Genomic DNA, 18,315 nt, shown 5'->3' on the forward strand with positions numbered 1-18,315 from the left:
TTTTCTAATACTCATTTTTGTTATATTTTTAAAAGCCATTAAGTGACAAGTTGAACTTTTTAAAACCAACCAAAAAAATGTCTGATAGCTCACAGTGTGATCCAGTAACAGAGAGAAATTGATCATTTCAGGAGTGAAATCCTTGGAAAGGGGAGAAGAGTGGGATGCCAGGCACCCGGGGAGAGATTGGTCATGGATACGAGCAGCAATGACTCATCCTTGGCATAGGAGGGAAGTGAGAAAATCAGGTTACAGATGCAGGGACGAGGGTAGGATTGGTCCAGGAAAGGTGAAGGAGGACCTTTTGGGTGCTTTCACACCATTTTACCTGCGCTGACTTTGACTGACAACCAGGTAAACCCAAACTTTTCTCATGTATGTACGCAACTGAAAGTGCCAAATGATGCTGTATATGTGCATATCAGTCAGCAGCAGGGAGTAAAATTCTCCCCATGGCTACTATGTGAATATCAGATGAAATTCCGATACATCATGGCTGGTCCACGTGACTACCCTTAAAATAACGTAGAGCTGATCCAATAGTCAAAAGAAAGGACAGGCTCCAAGTCTTCCACATTGGGTGAGTTTTCATTAGGAAAGTGGCTTAGATTTTCTTTTTCCTGGCAAAAGCAACATGAGGTTTGTGTCCTAAAGTATAGAAATATGCTAACACTCTACAGGTTAGATTTAAGTGGAAGTGAATCGATAAACAAATATTAAATGACCAGTCAGGTAAGTATCATGTCTTGAAATAATTGATCTTAGCAGTATGTTCCAGTTGGAATAAAATGTCATGTTTTACAGGCAATTTCAGTTGATTCATCAAGACATTAATTTAATACATTGGGATGAAATCAGAATGGCGTTTCTTGAAGAGAGTAATCTCTATAGGCAAGGAGTGGTTGTGTGACATTCTGCTAGAGCACGGTTTTAGCTTTGAGCTTTGAACAGAGTTTGAAAAGTCTTCACCCTCTTCCACGGAGGTGACAGAAATTAGATCATAGCCTGTGTCTTTGTGAGAGCTCTGGGTTTTGTGTGGTGACCAGGCAATTTTAGAACTTCTCACATTTTATTCCTAAGCTTCACTGGAATCGAGGTTCAGGACAGATTTGTTCCTGAGTTTGGAGTAGTCTCCTGTATACTTTCCTATATTTGTGAAATATTTTGCAGAGTCTCTTACTTTTCTAATTAAAAAAAAAAAAAAAACCTAAAGTGAAATAAACAGAAAAAGACAGATGTGTAATATCACTCACATGTAGAATCTAAAAAAAAAAAATCAAAATCATAAAAACAGAGTAGTTACCAGGGGCTGGAGGGAGTAGGGGGGGCACATGGAATTGGGGAGATACTGGTCGAACAGTACAAACTTCTGGCTGTAAGATGAGTAAGTTCTGGGACGTAATATACAGCATGGTGATTGCAGTTAATAATAATACTGTATTATATACTTGAAAAAGAGAGTAGCCTTAAAAAAGGTTTAAAAACATTCAGCAGTCTGAATCAGTAGAGCTTCTGAGTTACACATCCAGCTTTTGAATGAATCTAGCAGAGGGAAGATTCTGCAACTTTAGAAAGATGAATCGTATGATATGATTTTATAATCTCTAATTCAAGTTTTATGTTGCATTTTTTAACAAGTTACATGTTTTCTAAACCTGTATGTTCAGGCAATAGGCATCTATTCAAGGTGATAATTTTCAGTCAACCCTATGGTTTAGTTTATTCCAGGCACATTTCAACAGGACAAGAAATTAAGGGTTGTACAAAACAAGAGAAATAGATGTCTGTTGTCTGTTGGTTTAACAGAGATAGTCTGTGCATGAAAATGTATATGTGAGATTTACAAAAGAAATTTAATATTGTTCCAAAGAAAGCAGACCTAAATGATGCAAGATATATACATTTTGTTATATTTATTTCACCTTTATTCATTTGGACAAGAAAGAGTACTACACTGCTTCTGTTTCAGATAGAATTTTGAGATCAGGATAAAGATACCTGGGAAATTGACTTTGGAGGCCTTATACGTACACACTGGGGGTTCTGTGTGTTCCTTCCATTGACAATTTCAGAATCAAAGTCACTGTTGTTAGGAGAGAACATTAATATCATATTTAACAAGAAATTATTTGTTTACATATAAATTATTTTAGTTTAAGACGTATCTTTGGCATATATAACATTTATCACTGTTTCCTAGTTAGAGATTCATAGAACATCATTACATACACGGTTTAATGTTTTGTCGTGAGGATTTCCTTACCTGTAAACAAATACTTCCCAGTTCACAGGACACAGCAGTACCTGTCTTATTTGGATTTAGTGAATATGAAAAGCTTTGTTAGAACTCTAAGATCATGCTAATGAAATATATTCTTTCTGGCAGCATTTAAACTTACCAAGGAAAGTAAGCCAGTAAAATATTATTGGCCACTTTTTAGACTTTCCCAGGACAGTTTTTTTTTAAATCCAAAATTGAAATGTTAGGATCAGCTTTTTAAATCTTTCATATGACTGCATCTCAAACTTTGAGCTGACCTGTATAGCCCTTTACATCACTCTCATTTACGCTGAGTGACAGAAATAGGCATTGGGGTCTCGTGTCTGAGGTAGGGCTTGTTCTCCCGCTGTGCCATGAGTCACTGGTGGATTCACTTAGTGTGGAAAACCAGTCCCTGGAGCTGGTTAAGAGTCGGGGAAATAGGGCTTTTGTTGGCTGGCTTCCTTTAAAATCTTGGGGTTTTTCCCACCTGGAAATACAAGAAAAAAAAAAAGAATGATTTTCTATGAAAGTAATAAGTAATGTTTCTACCTGATCAGAAACCTGTTTGGAGTGAGATCTGTTTTCCTCTAGAATAGAAAACTGTGTTTTTTCTTAACATTTCAACTCTTACGGTTGGTTACCATAACATCTCCCTTAAACAAGAAAAGGAGGAGACTGAAGATTTTTTCATTAAGTTCTGGCCTTCATAGTAGAGATAATGAATGTTAAAGGATGCTGACACTCATTTCATGTGATGAATATGGTGACATCATATTTTTCAAGTACATCATGAGTATAATTTGATTTATTTAGGTGGGCAGATCAACAGAAAGCCCTATTGACTTCGTCGTTACAGACACAATTTCTGGCAGTCAGAACAATGACGAAGCGCAAATTACACAAAGCACCATATCCAGGTTTGCCTGCAGGATAGTCTGTGACAGGAATGAACCTTACACAGCACGAATATTCGCAGCCGGATTCGACTCTTCCAAAAACATATTTCTTGGCGTAAGTACTATTAATCAGTACATTGTTTCTAGAAAAACACCCATTATTATCATATATAACATTTAATTGTGGCCAAAAAATTTGCCTTGCACAATGCTTCTGGTGAGATTTTAGTTTTCATACAGCCAGTTTGAAAAGCTATTATTAAAAATCTGAAAATAATTGTCATTACTTGTTATTTGTTATATTTGCTATATTAACTATAATATGTACAGTAATTACTTTTTAAAAGTATGTGTATTAACATACGTAATGTATTTATTTCAGAAAGAAAATGGTCAGATCTAGATAATTGGGGTGCAAAAGAAAATGTTATTCCTTTATTCATTCAAAAAATTGTTACGTAGTGTTTGCTTTGTTCCATATTGGGTGTTATAGATATGATATCACAAAGAACAAAACAGACTAAAAATATCTCCCTTCACAGAATGTCAATGTAAATAAAACCCCACAGTTTTAGTGAATATCCAGTTTTAATATAGTCTCCTTTTTGAATCAGGATATTTTTGCAGGGGGGTGGTAAAAACTCACTTTAAAATGGCCTAAATGGTAATAAAAATGCATCATGTTGCAAGAAGCACCCAGGAAGGCCAGCTGCAGGCTTGGCTGATGCAGTGTTCTGTGACACCCGGGGAGCCAGGTTCATTCCGTCTTGCCCTCTGCCTCTGGGTACATCAGCTTCCTCAGGCGAGGTCCTGGCGGCGGTGGGATGGCTCCTGCACTTCCACCAGCCCCCGCAGCACGACAGCTTCCCGCTGAAGAAGGGCAGCAAAGGCACTGTTTCTTCCTCGTCTCTTTTAAAGAACCAAGAAACCTTTCCAGGAAGCTTCCCAGAAGGACTCACTCAGGCCTCACTGGCCAGAACTCAGTCACATGCCCACTCCTAAACCAGTCATAACTGGCTTATTTATCCTAATCAGATTTACCCAAGTCATGTGAGCAATATCTGGCTCTGCCCCCAGGAAAGAAAAAGAAATCACTGTGGCCAGGCGTCCAAGAGCATCTGTCCTGCCATTACATCCAGCCGCTCGTGCCTTCCACCCTTGATGATATAACACTGATTCGTATGAAAACAGAACGGAGTGGCCACAACTTGTTGGCTTAATATATTTTGAAATTTTGTTTGTTTAATAAAAAATTTTTTCTCTTCCTTCTAGTACTTCCCTGATAATGAGTTCATACAAAGCATTTTTAGATAACAGGATGAAAACACTGCACAAATAGAATCGAAGAATACGTACTGTATTCCTGGAATCACCTGGGGGCGGGGGGTGGTTTGAACAAGAATCTATGAGGGAGACGTCCAGGCATCAGGTTTTGTTTAAGTGCCCAAGGTAAATATGTCTCCAGCGATAAATCATTCATCTATTTTTGCACTTCTTTCATTTTGTCGGACTAACTGCATTTTTTATCCTTCTGATTATTAGCTTTAAGTAGAAAATGAAAATTCCTCACTTTCCTCCCCTCGGCCCTTACCCAATAGTTTAAAGAGATTCTAGAATCTTTTTGTGTTGAACATAATCTTTTCTGTGCTATGCTCTCCAGGAAAAGGCAGCAAAGTGGAAAAACCCCGATGGCCACATGGATGGGCTCACGACCAATGGTGTCCTGGTGATGCATCCGAGAGGGGGCTTCACTGAGGAGTCCCAGCCTGGGGTCTGGCGCGAGATCTCTGTCTGTGGAGACGTGTACACCTTGCGAGAGACCAGGTCTGCGCAGCAAAGGGGAAAGCTGGTGAGTGGACTTCATGCAAATAAGGCATGAAACTACAAACACCTAACTCGAAAGCTATCATTTTCCTCCCCTGAAATTCAAAATCTTTGTACAGGTCTTAGGGCTGTGTACCATTGACCCAGGAGAATAAGAATTTTCTGAGCCTCCAAAAGTAAGAGGGAAATAGCCTTCTTCCCTTTCATGATTAAGCTTTTCCAATAGTGGAAGAAAATTACCTTTTGCTCCTAACTACCTTAAGAGCACAATCTTAATAATATACTTTACCACAGGTTTCTGCTTAAATTCACTTTAAGAAGAATAGTGTAAAACTTTACTAATTTGGAAAACTCCTGAGCAGTCTAAGACTAATTAGTAAAAATTGTGAATTACAGAATTATTTATTACACTTTCTGGGACTAAAAGATAATTAAGTTAGCTTTTTTTTTCCTTGAGTTAATAGTAAGAAATTAATATATAATTCCCTATATGATTCACCAAAGTCACAGTTACAGCTTTTTCCTTGAAATAGTTCATATAGTACATTGACTTGACATGTTTGTATTTTTTCTATAAATATTACTACTTATCCCAAATGCCCTAAATCTGTTGGGTTTTTAACCCTTTCTTCAATGGAGAATAATTTTAATAACTTAAATAGGAGACTTTGCAACCTAAGTGTCCATCGACAGATGAATGGATAAAGAAGATGTGGCACATATATACAATGGAATATTACTCAGCCATAAAAAGAAACAAAATTGAGTTATTTGTAGTGAGGTGGATGGACCTAGAGTCTGTCATACAGAGTGAAGTAAGTCAGAAAGAGAAAAACAAATACTGTACGCTAACACAGATATATGGAATCTAAAAAAAATGGTTCTGACGAACCTAGGGACAGGACAGGAATAAAGACACAGAAGGAGAGAATGGACTTGAGGGCATGGGGAGGGGGAAGGGGAAGCTGGGATGAAGTGAGAGAGTAGCATTGACATATATACACTACCCAATGTAAAATAGCTAGCTAGTGGGAAGCAGCCGCATAGCACAGGGAGATCAGCTCGGTGCTTTGTGACCACCTAGAGGGGCGGGATAGGGAGGGTGGGAGGGAGACGCAAGAGGGAGGAGATACGGGGTATAAGTATAGGTAGAGCCGAGTCACTTCATTATACAGCAGAAACTAACACAACACTGTAAAGCAATTATACTCCAATAAAGATTTTAAAAAAAGAAAACTAGGAGGCTTTGGGTTTCTGATCTTGCCATAGGCATGGGGCACAGCACTAAAAGGTTCTTAATTAAAAGTACTGGAGTGGAAATTTTATTAATTGTTAGGTAGAAGCTAGAACAAGAGAGAACAAATATCTTCTTCCAAACCACCAGAGAAAAAATATAGGGAATACAAAATGTGATCTAGCATTTTTTCAGAGAGCAGGATGATAACCGAATATTCCTAAGATGGAAAAAGAAGGTGGGGGACTCTTTTACTAACCTGGTTTGCTATTCTCTACTGGATGTTTGTTTTTCGGAAATTGTTATTTTTATTCCTAGTTTACACCATTATTCAGCTGCAGGTATAGCTTCTGCCTTTTATGATAAGGCCCAATCTTGAGCATCATGGCTGAGTAAATATGAAAAGCATTTTCTAAGAAAGCCAAACGAATTCAATAAACTTTGTTTAAACACTTTCCAAGAGATTGTAAATAGGGAAGAGAATGTGAAGGCTGTTTTTCCAAATAACTTTGTGTTTCTGATCATAGAAAACTTTGTGTTTCTGATCATCACAAAACTGAGCTAGGTTGCCCTAAGTAGGGCATCATTATAACAGCAATAATAAGAAGTCGGTGTATGTTTGCTGAGCGCAGACACTGCATTAACATTTCAGAGACATTAGTTCATTTAATCTGCACATCAGCCTTGTCAGAGAAGTGGAATTATCCCCATCTTATGGATAAGGAAGGCGTAGCATAGAGAGGTTGAATAATGCCCAGTCACAGAGTTAGAAGATAGATGGGATTGAAACACAGGTCCTCCTCTGCTTTTTTTTTTTTTTTGTGGTACGCGGGCCTCTCACTGCTGTGGCCTCTCCCGTTGCGGAGCACAGGCTCCGGACTCGCAGGCCCAGCAGCCATGGCTCACAGGCCCAGCCGCTCCACGGCATGTGGGATCTTCCCAGACCGGGGCACGAACCTGTGTCCCCTGCATCGGCAGGCGGACTCTCAACCACTGCGCCACCAGGGAAGCCCCTCCCTCCTCTGCTTTAAAGCCTGAACTCCTGGCTTCTACTCAGTACCATCATGTGGAGAGTCACACCTGGCTCTCACCATCACCAGAGCATTGCCTCCCTGGGCAGATAGAAAGCATACACTGGGTCCAGGACGGCACATCACAGGATGAGTTTCTTGTCTACTCTGGTTCATGTATTTTGTTCACAGATAGAAAGAGCACATAAAAATAACAGCTAAGAGGGAAAACAGGCTACTGTTTGAGCAGCCACTGTGTATTAGTGGTTCTGAGGTCAGGCCATAGGTCCAAGTCCTATGTGTGTATTAGTGGTTCTGAGGTCAGGCCATAGGTCCAAGTCCTGGTCTACCACTTAGTAGATCTGCAGTCTTGAGTCAGTGACTTGACCTCTGTGTACCTGGCCTCACATCCAGGTAACCGGAATAATGCTAGTATATATCCTTTAGGATTACTGTGAGAACAAGTAAGATTGGAGCAGTGCTGTACCCAGGAACAGTCCATAATTGGTTGCCATGATTAAGCAGGAGCTAGGAACTGGAAATCTGGCAGTGACCAGGATGTCCAGGGCTAAGCCCTCGAATTGTGGAGTCTGGAAAAGGTTACAGGCAAGACCTCAAATCATTAGGATGCTGTGTGATAAGCATAGTCATAAAGAAAGTACTGAAAAGCACAGGAGTCCCTCAGAGGGACACCTATCCTAGACATGGGAGTCAAGAGTATGTGGAATATAGAAGACCACAGACGGAAAATTTATAAGATGTTGTTTACCAAGAACTGCCCTACAGGAAGGAAAAGGAAGGTTGTTTAACAACATGGCCCAGGGGGCAGAGATAAGATGGCAGAGTAGAAGAATGTGAGCTCACCTCTTCTTATGAAAACACAAAAATCAACAACTAACGGCTAAACAACCGTCAACAACAAAAAAATCACTGGAACCTACCAAAAAAGATATCCTACATCCAAAGACAAAGAAGAAGCCACAGTGGGATGGTAGGAGGGGAGCAATAACGATAAAATCAAATCCCGTACCCACCATATGGATGAACCACAAACTAGAAAATAATTACATTGCAGAGGTTCTCCCATGGGAGTGAAAGTTCTGAGCCCCAGCCTGGGGGTCTGGAAATGGGAGGAGGAGCCCCCAGAGCATCTGATTTTGAAGAGGTTTGATTTCAGGACTTCCAAAGGACTGGGGGAAACAGAAACTTCACTCTTGGAGGGCACAAACAAGTTCTCGTGCACACCAGGAACCAGGGGAAAAAGCAGTTACCTCATAAGAGCCTGACCAGACCTACCTGCTGGTATTGGAGGATTTCCTGTGTAGGCAGGGGCGGCTGTGGCTCACTGCAGTGACTGACAGACACTGGCAGTGGTAGTCCTGAGGAGTACTCATTAGCGTGAGCCCTCCTGGAGGCCACCACTTTCTCACCAAGACCTGGCCCCACCCAACAGCCTTGTAAGCTCCAGTGCTGGGATGCCTCAGGCCAAACAACCAATAGAACAGGAACACAGCCCCAGCCATCAGCAAACAGGCTGCTGAAAGTCTTCCTGAGAACACAGCTGCGTGCTAAACACACCCCCTGACACAGCCCTGCCCACCAGACGTACAAGACCCAGCTCCATCCATCAGTGGGCAGGAACCAGTCCCTACCACCAGGAAGCCTGCACAAGCCTCTTAGGCCAGCCTCATCCACCAGGAGGCAGACAGCAGAAGGAGAATTACAACCCTGCAGCCTCCAGAATGGAAACCGCAATCACAAAAAAATTACACAGAATGAGGTGCCAGAGGAATATGTCCCAGACAAAGGAACAAGAAGAAACCCAAGAAGAACAACTAAATGAAGTGGAGTTAGGCAATCTACCCAAAATAGAATTCAGAGTAATGATACTAAAGATGATCCAAGATCTCAGAAAAAGAATGGAGGCACACACCAAGAAGATACAAGAATGTTCAACAAAGACCTAGAAGAATTAAGAACAAACAAAAAGAGGTGAGCAATACAATAACAGAACTGAAAAATATACTAGGCAGAATCAATAGCAGAATAAATGAGGCAGAAGAACAGATAAGTGAACTGGAAGACAACGTGGCGGAAATGACTGCCATGGAATAGAATGAAAAGAAATGAGGACAGTCTAAGAGGCCTCTGGGACGAAATTAAACACACCAACATTCACATTATAAGGATCCCAGATGGAGAAGAGAGAGAAAGGACCTGAGAAAATATTTGAAGAGGTAATAGCTGAAAACTTCCCTAACATGGGAAAGGAAACAGACACCCAAGTCCAGGAAGTGCAGAGAGTCCCAGGCAGGATAAAGCCAAGGAGGAACATGCCAAGACACATAGTAATCAAACTGACAACAGTTAAAGACAAAGACAAAGTATTGAAAGCAACAAGGGAAAAGCAACAAATAACATACAAGGGACTTGCCATAAGGTTATCATCTGATTTTTCAGCAGAAACTCTACAGGCCAGAAGGGAGTCTACAGGCCAGAAGGGAGTGGCATGATATATTTAAACTGATGAAAGGGAAGAACCTACAACCAAGAATACTCTACCCAGCAGAGCTCTCATTAAGATTAAATGGAGAAATCAGAAGCTTTACAGACAAGCAGAAGCTAAGAGAATTCAGCATCACCAGACCAGCTCTGCAACAAATGTTAAAGGAACTTCTCTAGGCAGAAGAACATAAAAGGCCACAACTAGAAACAAGAAAATTATGAATGGAAAAGCTCACTGGTAAAGGTAGGAAATCATCCACACACAAATATGATATCAAAACCAGCAATTGTGAGAAGAGGATGTACAAATGCAGGACACTGGAAATGCATTTGAAATTAAAAGAATCTTATTTATATATAAGCTGTATTTGAAATTAAAAATACTCTTGTTTATAGACTGCCATCATGGTAACCGCAAACCAAAAATCTACAACAGATACACGAAAAAGAAAAAGGAATCCAAACACAGTACTAAAGTTAGTCATCAAATCACAAGAGAAGAGTACAAAAGAGGAAGAGGAGAAAAAAGACCTACAAAAACAAATCCAAAGCAATTAACAAAATGGCAGTAGGAACATACATATCAATAATTACCTTAAACATAAACAGATTAAATGCTTCAACCAAAAGACATAGACTGGCTGAATGGATACAAAAAACAAGACCCGTATGTATGCTGTCTACAAGAGACCCACTTCCAATCTAGGGACACATACAGACTGAAAGTGAGGGGACGGAAAAAGGTATTCCATGCAAATGGAAATCAAAAGAAAGCTATACTGGCAACACTCATATCAGACAAAATAGACTTTAAAATAAAGACTGTTACAAGAGGCAAAGAAGGACACTACATAATGATCAAGGGATCAATCCAAGAAGAAGATATAACAACTGTAAATATACATGCACCCAACATAGGAGCACATCAATATATAAGGCAAACACTAATAGCCATAAAAGGAGAAATTGACAGTAACACAATAACAGTGGGGGACTTTAATACCCCACTTTCACCAATGGACAGATCATCCAGACAGAAAATTAATAAGGAAACACAGGCCTTAAATGACACATTAGACCAGATGGACGAAACTGGTATTTATAGAGCATTCCATCCAAAAGCAGCAGAATACATTCTTTTCAAGTGCACATGGAACATTCTCCAGGATTGACACATGCTGGACCACAAAGTGAGCCTCGGTAAATTTAAGAAAATTGAAATCATATCAAGCATCTTTTCTGACCATGACACTATGAGATTAGAAATCATCTAAAAGAAAAAAAAAACACAAACACGTGGAGCTTAAACAGTATGTTACTAAACAGACAATGGATCACTGAAGAAATCAAAGAGGAAGTCAAAAAATACCTGGAGACAAATGAAAATGAAAGCACCACAACCCAAAACCTATGGGATGCAGCAAAAGCAGTTCTAAGAGGGAAGTTTATAGCGATACACTCTTGCCTCAGGAAACAAGAAAAGTCGCAAATAACCGAACCTCACACCTAAAGCAAGTAGAGAAAGAAAAACAAACATAACCCAAAGTTAGTAGAATGAAAGAAATAAAGATCAGAGCAGAAATAAATGAAATAGAGTTGACGTAAACAGTAGAAAAGAGCAGTGAAACTAAAAGCTGGCTCTTGGAGAAGATAAACAAAACTCATAAACTATTTTAGCCAAACTCATCAAGAAAAAAAGGGAGAGGACCCAAATCAATAAAATTAGAAATCAAAATGGAGAAGTTACAGCCAACACCACAGAAACACAAGGATCATAAGAGACTACTACAAGCAACTATACGCCAACCAAATGGACAACCTAGAAGAAATGGACAAATTCTTAGAAAGGTATACTCTCCCAAGACTGAACCAGGAAGAAATAGAAAATATGAACAGACCAAATTACCAGTGCTGAAATTGAATCAGTCATTTAGAAACTTACAACAAGCAAAATTCCAGGACCAGATGGCTTCACAGGTGAATTCTACAAAACAATTCAGGGAAGAGTTAACACCTACCCTTCTGAAACTATTCCAAAAAATTGCAGAGGAAGGAACACTCCCAAAGTCATTCTCTGAGGCCACCATCACCCTGATACAGAACCAGACAGAGATATCACACACAAAGAAATTACAGACCGATATCACTCATCAACTTAGATGCAAAAATACTCAACAAAATACTAACAGACCCACTCCAACAATATACTAAAAGGATCATACAACAATGATCAAGTGGGATTTATCCCAGGGGTGCAAGGATTTTTCAGTATCTGCAAATCAGTCAGTGTGATACACCACATCAACAAATTGGAGAATAAAAACCACATGATGATATCAATATACACGGAAAAAAATTTTGATAAAATTCAACATCCATTTCAGATAAAAACTCTTTAGAGAGTGGGCACAGAAGGAACATACCTCAACAAAATAAAGGTGATATGTGACAAACCTACAGCTAACATACTCAGCAGTGAAAGCTGAAAGCATTTCCTCTAAGATCATGAACAAGACAGGGATGTCCACAATGTCCACCCTTGCCACTTTTATTCAACATAGTTTTGGCACTCATAGCCATGGCAATCAGAGGAAAAAAAAAAATAGAAGGAATCCAAATTGGAAAAGAAGAAGTAAAACTGTCACTGTTTGCAAATGACATGATGCTGTACATGGAAAATCCTAAAGATGCTACCAGAAAACTACTAGAAGTCATGAACGAATTTGGTGAAGTTGCTGGATACAAAATTAGAACACAGAAATCTGTTGCATTTCTATACACTAATGATGAAAGAAAGATCAGAAAGAGAAATTACAGAAACAATCCCATGTACTATCACAACAAAAAATAAAATACCTAGGAATAAACTTACCTAGGAAGCAAAAGACCTTTACTCAGAAAACTATAAGACTCTGATGAAAGAAAACAAAGATGACACAAACAGATGGAAAAATATACCGTGTTCTTGGATTGGAAGAATCAATATTGTGAAAATGACTATACTACCCAAGGCAATCTACAGATTCAGTGCAATCCCTAGCAAATTACCAATGGCATTTTTCACAGTATTAGAACAAAAAAACTTTAATTGTATGGAGACACAAAAGACCCCGAAAACCAAAGCAATCTTGAGAAAGAAAAACGGAGCTCAAGGATTCAGGCTCCCTGACTTCAGACTATACTACAAAGCTACAGTCCTCAGAACTGTGTGGTACGGGCACAAAAACAAATATAGATCAATGGAAGAGGATAGAAAGCCCAGAAATAATCCCACGCACCCATGGTCAATCTATGACAAAGAAGACAAAACTATACAATGGAGGAAAGACAGTCTCTTCAATAAATGATGTTGGGAAAACTGGAGAGCTGCATGTAAAATAATGAAATTAGAACATTCTTTAACACCATACACAAAAATAAACTCAAAATGGATTAAAGACCTAAATGTAAGACCTGATAGTATAAAACTCTTAGAGGAAAACATACGTAGAACATTCTTTGACATAAAACGCAGCAATATCTTTTTTGACCCATCTCCTAGAGTAATGAAAATAAAAATAAACAAACAGGACCTAATTAAACTCAAAAGCTTTTGCACAACAAAGGAAACCATAAACAAAACGAAAAGACAACCCACATAATGGGAAAAAAATATTTGCAAACAATGCGACCCACAAGGGATTAATCCCCAAAAGTTACAAACAGCTCATGTCCTTCGACACATGAATGGATAAAGAAGATGTAGTACATATATACAATGGAATAGTACTCAGCCATTAAAAAGAATGAAATAATGCCATATTCAGCAACATGGATGGACCTGGAGATTATCACATTGAGTGAAGTAAGTCAGAGAAAGACAAATATCATATGACATCACTTATGTGAAGAATCTAAAAAAAATAGTAATACAAATGAACATATTTCCAAAACAGAAACAGACTCACAGACTTAGAAAACAAACTTGAGAGAGGGAAAAATTGGGAGTTTGGGATTGACATATACACACTATTATATTTAAAATAGATAACCAACAAGGACCTACTGTATAGCATAGGGAACTCTTCTCAATATTCTGTAATAACCTAAATGGGAAAAGAATTTGAAAAAGAATATATACATATATGTATAACTGAATCACTCTGCCATACACCTGAAACTAACACAACATTGTTAATCAACTATACTCCAATAGAAAATAAAAATTCAAAAATAAATTTCAGAAGATTGAAATCATATGAACTATATTCTCCGACCATGATATAATCAATCTAGAAGTCATGAATAAGATAAAAAGAGCATCTATGTGTGTGTGTGTATATATATATATATTTTGTTTGTTTGTTTGTTTGTTTTTTTGGCGGTACGTGGGCCTCTCACTGTTGTGGCCTCTCCCATTGCGGAGCACAGGCTCCGGATGTGCAGGCTCAGCGGCCATGGCTCACGGGCCCAGCCGCTCCGCGGCATGTGGGATCCTCCCGGACCGGGACACGAACCCGTGTCCCCTGCATCAGCAGGCAGACTCTCAACCACTGCACCACCAGGGAAGCCCTGTGTATATTTTAATAAAATATATTTATAAAGAAAAAGCAATGAATAAAAATAATAAGGAAAACAAAGAAAAACATAGCCTAAACTCCAGCTTATTACCACAGCAGTGTTCTTCTTCTTACAAAGTTTATGCAGAGATGAGACCTCCCGAGAATTACCTGTGGTCGGGAAGAGAAGGGAGGCTCCTGACCCCCAGCGAGAAGCGAGGAGACTAGGAGGCGTTGGGTGGGAGTGGGGCGAGGAGAGAGCTTCAGCGACTTAAAGGCTATTCAAAAAGCAGTCACCGTGTTTTTCCTGAAAAGTATTGAGATTTATCATTTTGTTGGGATTTTAGCTTTTTCTAACTACCAGTATTGGATACTTTTTTGGGGAAGGACCGCTGTTGTCATTAAAGGACAACTTCCAGGCAAAGTGCCATCCAAGTGAGCCCTGAATGATGAGTGGGAGTTTGCCAGGCCCAGGGGTAGACTAGGAGTGGGGTGAGCCGGGATAGAGAATCCTAGGCAGAGGTCACTCATGGCACGTGCCAGAGGGCAGTGCACCTAAGTGCATCCATAGAGCACAGGTGGCCCACAGAGACAGGGGTCAGGCTCCTGCGGATCAAGTCTAACTGTGCGGCTTGTCAGCTGTTAATCAGTCTTGTGAGCACTTGGTATGTAGCACAGCCAGTCTCTAGGGGCAGGACAGAAATAGACGCAGATGTAGAGAACAGACTTGAGGACACGGGGAGGGGGAAGGGTAAGCTGGGATTAAATGATGTTCCAAAGCTCACAGTGAGTGCTTCTGCTCCAGATCTTAGGAATGCAGGATAGATAGATGATAGATTGTGTGAAGCCGAAGGTCACCAAGAGTCGTTGGCACCACTATAGTATTTACTGCAGGGCCCCCCCTAGGGGTCTTTTGGATTGGCTCTGGTCTAAATGAGCATGAGTCTTCACCAGATGGACTGGCTGGACATCTCCTGTCCCTTATGAGACCAAGGAGGAGTTGTGTTGTTGACTTGAGGAGGAAAACTAAAAATCTAAGGAGATTTGTGACGTTGGTTAAAATAACCACTACATTAATTGAACATGTAAAGTAAATGTATCCGCGCTTAGGGCTTTGTGTGTTTCACATACATGATTTACATCCAGTGTTCAGATGAGGAAAGGGAAGCTCAGGGAGGGTGAGTTACCCCCCTAGTCCTGTTTTGCAGGGAGGCCATGGGATAAACTGCCCCCGTGTTGACTACGGAGATGATCTTTAAGAGGACAAAAACGTTAGCGTGGTTTGTCAAATTTTGCTTTTAAAAGGCATGTCTGTCAAACTTGTAGGTGGAAAGTGAGACCAACGTCCTGCAGGACGGCTCCCTCATCGACCTGTGTGGGGCCACCCTGCTCTGGAGGACAGCAGATGGCCTCTTTCACACCCCAACCCAGAAGCACATTGAAGCCCTGCGGCAGGAGATCAACGCTGCCCGGCCACAGTGTCCCGTGGGGCTCAACACCTTGGCCTTCCCCAGCATCAACAGGAAAGAGGTGGTGGAGGAGAAGCAGCCCTGGGCGTACCTCAGCTGTGGCCACGTGCACGGCTACCACAACTGGGGCCATCGGAGCGACACGGAGGCCAACGAGAGGGAGTGTCCCATGTGCAGGACTGTGGGCCCCTACGTGCCGCTCTGGCTTGGCTGCGAGGCGGGCTTTTATGTAGATGCGGGACCACCCACTCATGCTTTCACCCCTTGTGGACATGTGTGCTCAGAGAAGTCTGCGAAATATTGGTCTCAGATCCCGCTGCCTCACGGGACTCACGCATTTCATGCTGCCTGCCCTTTCTGTGCCACGCAGCTGCTTGGGGAACAGAACTGCATCAAATTGATTTTCCAAGGTCCAGTTGACTGATGCCCTTTACAGCCATCGACGACGACTTTATTAACAAGTTACTGTGAAGATTTTGCCACTAACTCTAGATTTTACCTTTTTATAATACCGTTCATTAAGGGGGGGGGGGGGATCCTGAGGCTGGGAAAAAAGAAGGGCGTGGTGATGAAACATGCCAGTCATCGATGATAACAGTGGTGTGTTGCATGCTCAAAATAGCAGCATCCTCATTGAAGTCTGCTTAATTAAACCATAATATCTATCTTTGTAACAATTGGATTTAAAATGCCATACTTTTATTTTAACTTTGGGGTTTTTAAAACAAGTTTTCTTTGTTAAAAAATCCCATTTTAAAACTGTAGAAGAAATTTACTCAAAAGTTGTTGGCTCTTAACTGCAAACTTCGGTGCTGTGTGGTATAGGTGTTAGACATGCCGTATCTGGAAATACTTGATACAGGTTAGAATCTGACCAGATACCAAAGGGGCAGCTCTATAAGATGATGTTGGGGGACAGGAGACCTTAGGCACAGGTGATTGTTTTGAAATCTGGGGCTTTGCTCTGATTTTTCTTTTGAGGGGAGGGAATATTCATATGTTGTCATGTTTTCTTTTTTTTAAAAAAACTTCAGTGGAATTTAATTACTTTATACACACATTCATCAAATACCTTGGCATTTCAAACAAAGAGTTTCCCATAACTTTTTAGTCTGCCTTTTGTTATTTTTGGTCTGACATGGTCTATCCCTGATTCCCATCTTGCATAGCCGGAACTGTGTGGTTGATTAAAATGTAGCTGCTCTTAAAAATTCATTAACTGAGAGTGATTATTGCAGCAGAAAACATGGCCCAGGTAATATAATATCAAGTTTACTTGCTCACTGAATAATTTAAGAGTGATTAAAAATAAGATTTTACTTTTTAAAACTACTCGTTGGAATTTCCTAAGTTTTTCTTAAGAAAGCCAAAATTCCGTGAACTTAAAAAGCAACATATTACAACAATACAGTCAGTTTTGTTCACCCCCTTTCTGCCATCTGTCACCTTCCCTTGCAGCTTACAGAGCCCTATAAGTTTTGAAAATGTTTGCAAATCAAACTAAATTTAAGTGTGATCATTAGATATACACAACACCAAGTGGTACATCTGCAGAGAGCATTTGAAATTACTGATTTCAAGAGAGCAAATGAGTGTTTACTGAGGAGTAATTAAATCAGAATTTCATATGCGCTCCACCAGCCCTGTGAGTTTCATTTCATTTTGAATAATACTTCTTGGATGTTCATTCTCTGTGCTCAGTACCAGTGTATCACTGTTCCCGTGATGTAAAGATCCTTTAGGACATGCAACTACCAGAGCTGGCTGGGATGAAATAGATTCCTGCCACATGGAGCAAGTATGTTTAAATTAACATCCTCTTAAATTGACCATTGCAGAGTCATGCTGCATTTTTTTAACCTTTGTAAAGATATATGATTTCTATGATTCTAATCTACTGCATTCCTGTTTGAATTGGTTTTTCCATGGTTTGCCTACTAGCAAATATTTTGCCTATTTTCAATTGTCCTAACCCATTTTGAAAGCCCTTTTCCTTAACGTGATAAGATCTATTAGTCTTGATTGCTGCTGCTTAAGTTGACTTTATAAAAATTTCATCCTCTCAGTTTTCAAATAGCTTTACTTTTCAGTGGAGATTATTGTTTATGAGGTGTTTTTGTTTTGGTGATTTTTAAGTGCTGTGAAAATCCAACCACAGTGCTCTCACTGATAGCTTATTCAATTCTGTATAGCTTGCTTGACCTGCAGACAGAGAATGAAAGGGAACAATGAAATTGCCCAGAATATATCCAATGCCTTTTGATGTAGCCAGAGTCTCCCATGATTAGCTTTTACTGATGGAATCTGTCTTTTCAGTCTGTGCCGCTTTAGGCTCCACAAAATGATACAGGAAGCACCCAGTCCCTCTTCTTGCAATGTGGTTTGAAAGTGGTTTGAGGAGTCCTGATAACCCTAAAAAGCATCTTGTAAGGTAAATAAATAGTCCTGCATCTAGAAAGACTGGATTTTACCTATCAGAAACTTTTTTTTTTTTCCAGAAAGTTACCATCTGATATAACTTCCTATTTCAAGGACTATAGTAGTTCAAGGTCTGGTAGTTCCACATGCAACATGTA

The 18,315-nt window shown here is 40.0% G+C and overlaps 1 protein-coding gene across 1 annotated transcript in view; it reads left to right on the forward strand.

Moving 5' to 3' along the window:
- The window catches only part of PELI2 (pellino E3 ubiquitin protein ligase family member 2), a 142,437-nt gene extending 126,024 nt beyond the window's left edge, over positions 1-16,413 (forward strand). The window contains exons 3-5 of the mRNA XM_007447948.1: positions 3,077-3,274; positions 4,820-5,008; positions 15,597-16,413. Coding sequence (XP_007448010.1) covers positions 3,077-3,274; positions 4,820-5,008; positions 15,597-16,163 — 954 coding nt within the window. The 3' untranslated portion in view covers positions 16,164-16,413. The remainder of the gene's footprint in view (positions 1-3,076; positions 3,275-4,819; positions 5,009-15,596) is intronic.
- The last annotated feature ends 1,902 nt before the right edge of the window (positions 16,414-18,315 follow it).

The sequence above is a fragment of the Lipotes vexillifer genome, unplaced genomic scaffold (genome assembly GCF_000442215.2).
Source record: "Lipotes vexillifer unplaced genomic scaffold, Lipotes_vexillifer_v1.1 scaffold221, whole genome shotgun sequence".
In the NCBI taxonomy this organism is placed as follows: domain Eukaryota; kingdom Metazoa; phylum Chordata; class Mammalia; order Artiodactyla; family Lipotidae; genus Lipotes; species Lipotes vexillifer.